Source organism: Pongo pygmaeus, chromosome 21 (assembly GCF_028885625.2).
Source record: "Pongo pygmaeus isolate AG05252 chromosome 21, NHGRI_mPonPyg2-v2.0_pri, whole genome shotgun sequence".
In the NCBI taxonomy this organism is placed as follows: domain Eukaryota; kingdom Metazoa; phylum Chordata; class Mammalia; order Primates; family Hominidae; genus Pongo; species Pongo pygmaeus.
In genome coordinates this window covers 18,604,048-18,614,928 of record NC_072394.2, presented here as the reverse complement: position 1 = coordinate 18,614,928, position 10,881 = coordinate 18,604,048, and the positions used below count along the sequence as shown (strand labels likewise).

The 10,881-nt window shown below is 49.4% G+C and overlaps 1 protein-coding gene across 1 annotated transcript; it reads left to right on the top strand.

Moving 5' to 3' along the window:
• The first annotated feature begins 7,184 nt into the window (after positions 1–7,184).
• On the top strand, positions 7,185–10,572 carry LOC129021975 (cystatin-SN-like). Its single transcript, XM_054468072.2, has 3 exons — positions 7,185–7,474; positions 9,007–9,120; positions 10,234–10,572. The coding sequence occupies exons 1-3, from the start codon at positions 7,250–7,252 to the stop codon at positions 10,315–10,317; spliced, it is 423 nt and encodes a 140-aa protein (XP_054324047.1). The 5' UTR covers positions 7,185–7,249; the 3' UTR covers positions 10,318–10,572.
• Positions 10,573–10,881: the final 309 nt, after the last annotated feature.

Sequence of the window (10,881 nt, the reverse complement as noted above, 5' to 3'; positions counted from 1 at the left end):
CTCCTCTTTGTACCACTGGTAGAATTCGGCTGTGAATCTGTCTGGTCCTGGACTTTTTTTGGTTAGTAGGCTCAATTTCAGACCCTGTTATTGGTCTATTCAGCAATTCGACTTCTTCTTGGTTTTGCCTTGGGAGGATGTATGTGTCCAGGAACGTATCCATTTCTTCTAGATTTTCTGGTTTATTTGCGTAGAGCTGTTTATAGTATTCTCTGATGGTAGTTTGTATTTCCATGGGATCACTGGTGATATCCCCTTTATCATTTTTTGTTGGGTCTATTGATTCTTCTCTCTTTTCTTCTTTATTAGTCTTGCTAGTGGTCTATCAATTTTGTTGATCTTTTTAAAAAAAAAACAGCTCCTGGATTCATTGATTTTTTGAAGGGTTTTTTTGGGTCTCTGTCTCCTTCAGTTCTGCTCTGATCGTAGTTACTTCTTGCCTTCTGCTAGCTTTTGAACTTGTTTGCTCTTGCTTTTCTAGTTCTTTTAACTGTGATGTTAGGGTGTCAATTTTAGATCTTTCCTGCTTTCTCTTGTGAGCATTTAGTGCTATAAATTTCTCTCTACACACTGCTTTAAATGTGTCCCAGAGATTCTGGTATGTTGTGTCTTTGTTCTCATTGGCTTCAAGGAACATCTTTATTTTTGCCTTCATTTTATTATTCACCCAGTAGTCATTTAGGAGCAGGTTGTTCAGTTTCCATATAGTTGTGTGTGGGGAAAAGAAAGAGACTTCAGACTGTTACTGTGTCTATGTAGAAAGAAGTAGACATAAGAGACTCCATTTTTTTCTGTACTAAGAAAAATTCTTCTGACTTGAGATGCTGTTAATCTGTAACCCTACCCCCAACCCTGTGCTGGCAGAAACATGTGCTGTGTTGACTCAAGGTTTAATGGATTTAGGGCTATGCAGGACAAGCTTTGCTAAACAAATGCTTGAAGGCAGCATGCTTGTTAAAAGTCATCACCACTCCCTAATCTCAAATACCCAGGGACACAAATCACCGCAGGAGGCCACAGGGACCTCTTCCTAGAAAAGCCAGGTATTGTCCAAGGTTTCTCTCCATGTGAAAGTCTGAAATATGGCCTCCTGGGAAGGGAAAGACCTGACCGTCCCCTAGCCCCACACCTATAAAGGGTCTGTGCTCAGGAGGATTAGTAAAAGAGGAAGGCCTCTTTGCAGTTGAGATAAGAGGAAGGCATCTGTCTCCTGTTCCTCCCTAGGCAATGGAATGTCTCAGTGTAAAACCCAATTATATGTTCCATCTACTGAGATAGGAGAAAACCATCTTCAGGCTGGAGGTGAGACATGCTGGTGGCAATACTGCTCTTTAATGCACCAGATATGTTTATGTATGTGCACATCAAAGCACAGCATATTTTCTAACCTTGTTTATGACACAGAGACATTTGTTCACATGTTTTCCTTCTGACCCTCTCCCCACTATTACCCTATTGTCCCGCCACAGCCCCCTCTCTGAGATGGCAGAGATAATGATCAATAAATACTGAAGGAACTCAGAGACATGTTATGTGCCAGCGCAGGTCCTCCCTATGCTAAGCACCGGTCCTCTGGGCCAACTTTTCTTACTCTATACTTTGTCTCTGTGTCTCTTTGTTTTCTTTTTTTTTTTCTTTTATTATTATTATTATTATACTTTAGGTTTTATGGTACATGTGCGCAATGTGCAGGTAAGTTACATATGTATACATGTGCCATGCTGGAGAAATGCAAATCAAAACCACAATGAGATACCATCTTTGTCTTCTCAGTCTGTTATCCCACCCAATGAGAAATGCCCACAGGTGTGGAGGGGCTGGCCACCCTTTCATCTGGTGCCCGTCATGGGTGCTTTCCTCTAGGGTGAAGGTATGCTCGAGTGTGGTCACTGAGGACAAGTCGATGAGAGATTCCTGAGTACGTCTACAGTCAGCCTTGCAGTAAGCTTGTATGCTCGGAAGAAGCCAGGGTAACAATGGGGCAAACTAAAAGTAAATATGCCTCTTATCTCAGCTCTATTAAAATTCTTGTAAAAAGAGGGGGAGTTAGAGTCTCTACCAAAAATCTAATCACGCTTTTTCGAACAATAGTACAATTCTGCCCATAGTTTCTAGAACAGGGAACTTTAGATCTAAAAGACTGGAGAAAAATGGGCACACAATTAAAACAAGTAAGTAGGGAGGGTAAAATAATCTCACTTACAGTATGGAATGATTGGGTCATTATTAAAGTACCTTTGGAACCATTTCAAACAGAAATACTAAGCAGAAACATCAAAGGTAGGAAGTTCTAGATAAACTGACCTAAAAATATTGTTGCTAAAGGCAGGACAAAGCCTTAGACATTAAAGTTAAGGAATGAAGAACTTGGTCAGATGTTGAGGGTGATCAGATACCAAGGGTGCGGGAGTCTTTCTAAACTGACTTAGCAGGATTCTTTCCTAAAACTGGGCAATGCAGCCCTCACAAGAACAGGAGGTCCAGGGCTGGGGACTAGGGTGGAGGATTAGGGCAGAGGAAGGCTCAGAGGAGCCTAACAAGGATTTGGTCAAGGTGAATCTTGTCACTGGATCCAGCTCCTCTGTGACAGGAGGAGAGGGCAGGCAGGACCACAGGAGGGAGCAGGGCTGTCCTGATGGCCTCTGGCTCCAGTTCCAGCACTCAGTGATTGAGTTGAACAGGATTCCAACCAGGAAGAGGAACCACTCTCCAGAGTCACTGCACTTTGCTAAAGGAATTGATATTTAAGATTACACAAACAGTGACAGGGAAGTCCCAGCAGTGACCCAAACAGGGTAAGAAAGTCTGACCACCCAGAGATGTCAAGGAGATGACTCACCTCCTCAGAGTCATCTGTTTTCCTCATTACCTGGCCTCTGCAAACTGAAGCCCAGGGAATCAGATGGATCTCTGGCTGCAGCAGCCAGCAGCCTGAGTTCCGGAGGCCGCCCCTACTCCCCTCCATTCATACGTGGTTCTTCAGTCAGTGAATCTGCACTGACAAATGCTCTTTTTGAAAAATAAATGTTAACTTGCACTCCAAAACCATGAATACCATTCACATTCTGGTCCCTGATAGAAAGGATTCTCTTTCTCCCCATGGAGTGCAAAACAATCAGACCTCAGACACTGGGCTCTGCCATCTCTCGCCTTTCCTAGTTGGGGCTACCAGCAGGATTCCCCATGAGTATCACAGTTTCCTAATGATGTGGAAGAGCCAAATGTGTTATCAACATGGGCCCATAGTTTAGAAGCATCCACATGTTCTAGCAGGGCCAAATGTGTTACCAACATTGGCCCATAGTTTAGAAGCATCCACGTGTCCACCATGTTTGAGGAAAGGGAGAAAAGAAGGAGGGATAGAGTGTGAAAGAGATGAGCTAGACCCCAGAGAATTCCAGGTGCTCCATAAAGGAGGCTCATGGGCTTCCCATTTGAGAAGCCACCAAATCCTGTGGCTGTTCAGTCCCAGCTCCTACCATAGACCAAAGTGTTAGTTGCTCAAAACCCAGTTGTGCAGAATCTCAACTCTTGGCCAGCTTTTCCTCACCACTTGAACTTTTATGTGATGTTTTCTGTGCTTGGTCATTTATTATGGTATTGTTTAGTGTTCACTTATTATTGGTCATTTATTGCAGAGAACTTCTGCCACTCACCTAATTTCTCATCCTACTAATTCAGATAATCGGATCAGTAGTCACCCATGCAGCCTAGGGGAACACAGCTTTCTCTTTTGTCACCGGGCAGAAGAAAACATGCCCCCTCCTGGGCAGCTGGACACCTCCGGGTTACATGGGCGCTGGAAGCCCCAAGCTTGTTCTTCAGTCCATGGTTGCTATCTGGCCCCTTCCTAGTGTGTCCTTAAAACTGTGGACTATAGAAATCAGGGAACAAAGTGATTTGTCATTTTTTTTTAGATGGGGGTTTCACTGTGTTGCACAGGCTGAAATTGAACTTCTGGACTGAAGGAATCTTCCTGACTCACTCTCCAAATTAGCTAGGATTACATGTGCACCACCACATCTGGCTACTCCATCATTTTTAACCATGTTGATACATCACTGCAGACGTCTGCTCATCTCTGCTGGTCTGAACTCCTAGATACTATGCTTTAGAACGTAGTCTCTTTCTCCAGATGCGTGACAGACACAACATTTGCCTAAGGTCATTAAACATCTGGAGGACCTGGCCAGCTACCTCAACCTGCCACTTCCTATCACTCCATACTGGACATCACACTTGTACCTCTTCCTAAGAGCAACCTACACTGGTATCTTTCCTACTGGGATTAGAGAGCTTGCTGCATCAGAACAGCTGACCCTCCCGGCAGTGCATGCCAGTGTCCTGACAGAAGATGACCACTGGTCGTGTCATCACATACAGGGCACAGGTCAGCACTCTGGCATCCCTCCCTCACACTCCACCCACCAGCACATTCTCGCTATTTGGGTTACCTGCATCTCGTTTCTGATGATTCAAAACACAACAAAACAAAACAAACAAACAAACAAAAAGAAACAAGAGGATTGCTTGACCTTCAGCTTACCCTCTGCACAGCATGTCTTCCTGAGTCTGGACTCCCAGCTATCCCAGGAAGGCGGAAGCCACAGAGAAGAACTAACTGCTACCCTTTGAAATGACCATTCTGCTCACAAACACCTGGTAAGGAACTTCCCTCTCTTTCCCTTCTCTGGGAATCTCCCCCCATTTCCTGTCTTACTAGGAGGCATATATGTAGCTCTGTTTGAAGACCTTTCCTCCATCACCCAGCAGTAAACACCATTGGGACACCTGCTGTATCTGCTGGGCTACACGGCTATTCTAGGGGTGCCAGATTCACAGTGGGGTGAGATGGTCACCAGGCCTCAGGTAACAAGGTCCCCTGTCCTAATACTGAACATGAGCACCCATGAATAATATGGTTCCCACTGCCAGGTTCCTGCTGATCCAGCCCTAGCCATGTCCAAGCCCAGGATGACTCTCAGCCAGGTTGTCCTCATCACTTGCACCTTTATGTGATGCTTTCTGCACTTGATCATTTGTTTATTATAGTATTGTTTAGTGTTCTAAATAAGTCTGGGCTGACCCTGGCTTACCCTCACCTCCACCACTCCCAGGAGAGTCCTCTGGGTATCCTGCTAAGGCCCAGGGTTTCCTGGTGCTTCTGGCCAAGCCTGCCACCTCACCATAAGGGCATTTGCCACAGGGTCACCATCAGGCATGGAGGGTGGGGTTGAGAGAACAAAGGGAGCAGCTGTCTGTTCAGAGCCTCCTTTCACCCTCCCCAGTCCTGGAATCACATTCCAGCCCAGGCCCACAGCATCCCGAGCTGGGGGCTTTGTCAGCCCACAGGGCACCCAACTGACCACATCCTCTCAGTCTGTGGAGAAGGAGAACTCACAATCCTGGCAATGAAGCAACTCGGGGGCCACTGGAAAGCCACACTGAGCAAAGGACGAAGACACACCAGGGCTCGATCTGCAGGACTCCATTCCTGGGAAGCTCAAGGACAGGCAACAAAGGAATCTGTGGGCTGCCAGGGTGGGGTGGGCACGAGGGTGGCTGGAGAGGCAGGAGGATACCGTCTGGGGCAAGGCAGATGTCACAGGTCTGGACAAAATGGTAACACAAGTGTATGCATTTATGAAATCCCTCAGATTGGGCACATACTATTAGGCATTTTATTGTATGTAAATTCTACCTCATTTAAGGCAATTTTTAAAGTATCAGGTGAGTCTTCCAAGCAGTGCACAGAGCAAAGGCGCCCGAAGCATGACTGCCTAGGAGAGAAGCAAGAGAGTCCTGTGGCTTCCCACATTCCTACCGCAGCTGCTGCTCCCTCTCCTGACATTCCCACTGCCTCCCAGGGGTCTCTGTGCACCTTCCACCGGGCCCCACACACAGTTACCGTGAGACTCCAGGTCATTCCCTTCCCTGCTCACATCCCCTCCAGGAACTTCCTGTTCTTGGAGCAGGCATGCCCAACCCCAACTCAGGGCCTTTGCACTGGCTGTTCCCCTCTGCCTGGGGCTTCTCAACCTCTCCAGTCTCATAGAGAACTCCCTGACCAGGATCCAGTGGTCTCTCTCTAGACCCTGTTCTATTTCACTTCCAACAGAGTGAGTATAACTCCCTGATCCTAATTGTTGATCATAACCTACCATCCCCTACACACACTGTGTAGGAATTTACTGTGCATTTCCATAGCCGCCTGCCACATGTGTGCCACAGGACACTTGAAATGGGGCCAGTCCAAAATGGCTTCTGGTCCAAGTTTAAAAAATACACAGGGAACTTCAAAGAATTACAAAATCAAAAAAAAAAAAACAACAAACAAACAAACTCATAAACGATCTCGTTAATAATTGTTCCCATTAGCTGAAATAATATTGTGGCTATATTAGATTAAATAAATATTTTAAACATTACCTTCACCCATTTATTCGCATCTTTTAAAATGCATCTACTAGAAATTTTCAATTGCTCACGGGTTGGTGTCACATCTCTGTTGGGCAGCAGCTCTGCAATGTCACCTTCATGGCTCATCATCCAGGTTCCATCTTCAAGCCCTAGACCTCCTGGCACAGGGAGTAGCTGGTGATAGGTTTGCTTATTGAACAATGAATTATGAAAAGAGAAGCCAGTGACCTTTTCCAAAAAGGTTAATTCCCTTAAATTTGGCAAAGAATTCTCCATAGTAGGGTGTGGACAGGTTCTTCTGGAACCTTCTGAAATAACCTCTCTGCTCCAGATATTCAGAAACCGTGATCAAGTGCTCCTGGATGCCCCTGATATCTGAAGACCCCGGGAGGTCAAACCCTGTATTTTTCCCTTTTCTGAGCAAACAGGAAGTCACATTGCTTTCACAGTCAAAGGACCAGTGTCACCTCTGTGGAGACCCGGTGACTCAAGCTTGGGAGCACTGGGGAAGAGAGGCATGGCTCGGGGAGGCTGCAGTGAGGACAGGAGTGGGGAGGAGGGGGAGATGGAGGAGGAGGCCTGGGAGGGGCAGGGGGAACTGAGGCAGGGAGGGAGCTTGTAGTGGCAGGGGAGTGAAAAAAGAGATGTTGAAAGATGAGAAGTGTAGGAAGAGGAGGAGGAGTCAGGGAGTGGCGAGCATGGAGGGGGGTGGGGCTGGGCTGCCTAAGCAGGATAAATGCACAGCTGCCTGCAGGTGTGGGCTACCTGCCTCAGGCCCTCACCCTCCTCTCCTGCAGCTCCAGCTCTGTGCTCTGCCTCTGAGGAGACCATGGCCCGGCCCCTGTGTACCTTGCTGCTCCTGCTGGTTACCCTGGCTGTGGCCCTGTCCTGGAGCCCTGAGGAGGACAGGATAATCCCGGGTGGCATCTATAAAGCAGACCTCAATGATGAGTGGGTACAGCGTGCCCTTGACTTCGCCATCAGCGAGTATAACAAGGCCACTGAAGATGACTACTACAGACGCCCGCTGCGGGTACTGAGAGCCAGGCAACAGGTGGGTGCTGCCTCCACCCGAGGGGTCCTGAGTCCCATCCTATTTGTTGCCCAACCCTCAAGAGCATTCCCAGCAAATCAACACGGACACATTCATGATCTAGTGCTCAGATTCATTCAGATTTCCCTGATTCTCTGCTGATGGCCTTTATGCCTAAGCATGCTCCCGGGCCATATACTGCAGCCACTGTCTGTCCTCTCAGCTTCCTTTAACCTGCAGCAGCCCCTGTGCCTGTACCATGACCATGGCATTTCCCAGGGTCCAGCAGGTGTGGATGGAGACTGTGCTGACTCTGGGTGGGCTTGATGCTGCTCAGGATGAGATCCAGGCCATGAGGCTCATCCTCCTCCCTGAGACCTCTCCGCAGGGGCCACACAGGAACCTGGCTCCCTGTTCTGCAGAGCCCTGCTTCCCCAAGTCACACCCCTGGGCACAGACCCTTAGGGCTAGCGGCCTTCACCCTCAGGCAGGCTGACCAACCCCTACAGCCCAGGGCGGCTGAGTCCCTGCTGGGGTGGAGCACGCCTGACCCTGCCTCTACCAGCTGATGCAGAGTTAGACCTCCACCAGATGAGGACTGTGGTCACCCTGCAGAGCGGAGGAGGGGTCAGGTCGGGAGGGAGCTTCAGCAGGGCTACTGGGCCCAGCTTGACCTGCATCCCATGGCAGAGCAGCAAATAGTGACACAGCCTTTAGAGCTCCTCCACCTTCTCCTGGAAAATCAAAGGAATCCCCACCAGCCCTGTTTCTCCTGCAGCTGTCAGCTGGTGTCCTCTCCCTGCACAGGAGGTACACTCCCTGGTGCCATGGTCCCCACTGGCCTGCATCTCCCTCTTAAACATGACAGTAACTTGGAGTGAAGCACAGGACATTGCAGACCGTCAGGCCTGGAAGCTATTTTAGACATGGGTGAACTGATACTTGAGGGACCTCAGCAGTTCCTCCTGGTTCCAATGAATCCCTCATCCTAGGTTTCTCCACAGCTCTGCCACGTTGTGTCTGGGAGAGGCCTTGTGCAGGGAAAGGGTTCAATTCTAGTCTGTAATTGTAAGACACATAGGTGAGCTGCTGACTTTAGAAATGTAGCTTGATTCTCACGCTTGAAATGGTAGCATCTGGGCGGCCCCATTGACCCAAAATATCTGTGTGTGTGAAACATCTCATTTCCTACTCTAAATGAAGTAATAAATCTAGGTTAAATGGAGGGAATGAGATTTTTGGAAGTTAGCTAAAATTTTGTTATCAGACAGCCTTCCTAGAAAAGATTCAGTGTTCCCTCACCCCTGAGCCACAGGTAGCAGAATTCAATGAATCCTTCTACCCAGCACGGAGAAAACAATGTTTAAGAGTAGTCATGAGGCCCAGAACCCTGCCAGCTGATAGGAAAAGGGGGCTTGTGTGCCTTGTGGTGACATGTGGGAAGCTCATGAAGCCCCAGAGCAAGTCCAGTGACTCAGGCACAGTGAAGTGCCTGTGAGTGCATGAAACTGATGGGGGCGCTGTCCGTGTGTCCTGTTTTCTCATGTGTGTAGATCGTGGGCGGGGTGAATTACTTCTTCGACGTAGAGGTGGGCCGAACCATATGTACCAAGTCCCAGCCCAACTTGGACACTTGTGCCTTCCATGAACAGCCAGAACTGCAGAAGGTACGTTCCTGATATAGGTCCCAGGCCAGTCATGCACTGCAGAGTGGTGCATATGTGTCACCCTCTGCCTTCCACATGTTTGGAGGCTGTGTGTGTGTGCAGGTGGGTATGTGAGGAGCCATGTATGCACGGATGAATACATGTTCATGTACTTGTGGGGGGGTGTGCATGTAGGTGTGCATGTGGAAAGGGAAACGTGTACACACATGTGCCAGTGTGTGCGGGGATGTGTATGGGAGCATGTGTGCCTGTGCATGGATGTGTGGGGGTGTATGGGGCTTTGTACATAGATCCATGGGGATGAGGCGTCCAAGTGAGTTTACATAGTTGTCCATGTATGTGTAGATGGGGTGGTGAGGGAGGGAGATGATGTGTTTGATTTGCTAGGAAGGCTTTATCTTGGGAATGGTTACTGGAAGGTCAACTCTGCCTGCTTTGGGGTGTTGCCTGTTGGATGGGAAGAAGCAGCTGCAGGGCTGTGTGCTGGGCAGGGAGAAGGGGCTCTGTCTAATCCCAGGCTCAGGCACCTGCATGCAGCCACAGCCACAGTGATCAGATTAGTGGGACCTAGAGCCCTGTTAGTTGGGAAGCCCTGGACCTGCCAAATCACCCAACACCAGCATCTCCAAGGACCTGCTGGTTCTTGTGAGGTCTCCACTCAGGGAAGAGCCACACTCCCCTTGTTATCATTAACCCCTGCCCCAGTTCTTTCAGGGGGAGTTGCCCTGCCCTGGGTTCTTCCCTCTGGCCCCTCTTAGTGCTGGCCTGGGTGCTGGAGGTGGAAGGAGCTGGGGGAAGTGAGCCACCTTCCCATGTCCTGCACCCTTGTGGCTCCCAAGGCCTTGCACAGGCTGCTCCTCACAGGGCTGTGCTGGGACAGGACCCTGCAGGCTGGGGTGGGGGCCCAATGCCACCTGGTGACTTGGAGCCTTGGGAGGAGTAAAGGAACAGTCACTATTCATTCTAGTTCAGTGCTCTGGGTCTCAGCAGGAGTGGGTGAGGGCCCAGTGTCTCACCTCCATCCTACTCACCCAGGCTCTGACATCTCATGGCTGGGCATCTTCCCCTTTAACTTTAACCCACACTGATTAGCCCTCTCTCTTCCCTTCACAGAAACAGTTGTGCTCTTTCAAGATCCATGAAGTTGCCTGGGAGGACAGAATATCCCTGGTGAATTCCAGGTGTCAAGAAGCCTAGGGGTCTATGCCAGACCAGTCACACCGACCACCTCCTACTCAAACCCCCCTTTAGTGCTCCCTCTCCTGGACTGGTGGCCCCCATGCCGGGGGAAGTCTCCCCATGTGGCTGCACCAGGAGACAGACAGAGAAGACAGCAGGAGGCCTTTGTTACTCAGCAGGGGGCTCTGCCCTCCCGCCTTCCTTCTTGCTTCTCATAGCCCTGGTACATGGTACACACACCCCCACCTCCTGCAATAAAACAGTAGCATCGCCTCCCTCTGAGCTCTTGGCTGTCTGGGGTTGTGAACACAGGCAGGGTTTCTGCAGTTCCTTTATGAAGCCTCATTGTTCTGCTGGAGTGGAGATCAGAGGAGTACCTGGGAGCTGACGTGGCCACAGCAAGGCCATCAGGGGAGTTGCTGGCACTTTTGGAGACCTGAGCTTCAGAACAGGGAGAGAGCAGCCAGGGGCTAGGAACCCAGGCCTTCAGCTGCAGCAGCCCCTGGTGACGGGGTCAGGGAGAGGAGTGGTCCCAGGCTGCTTCCTGGGAAACTGGGCTGGTGCTTTGGTCTGAGCTCCTGA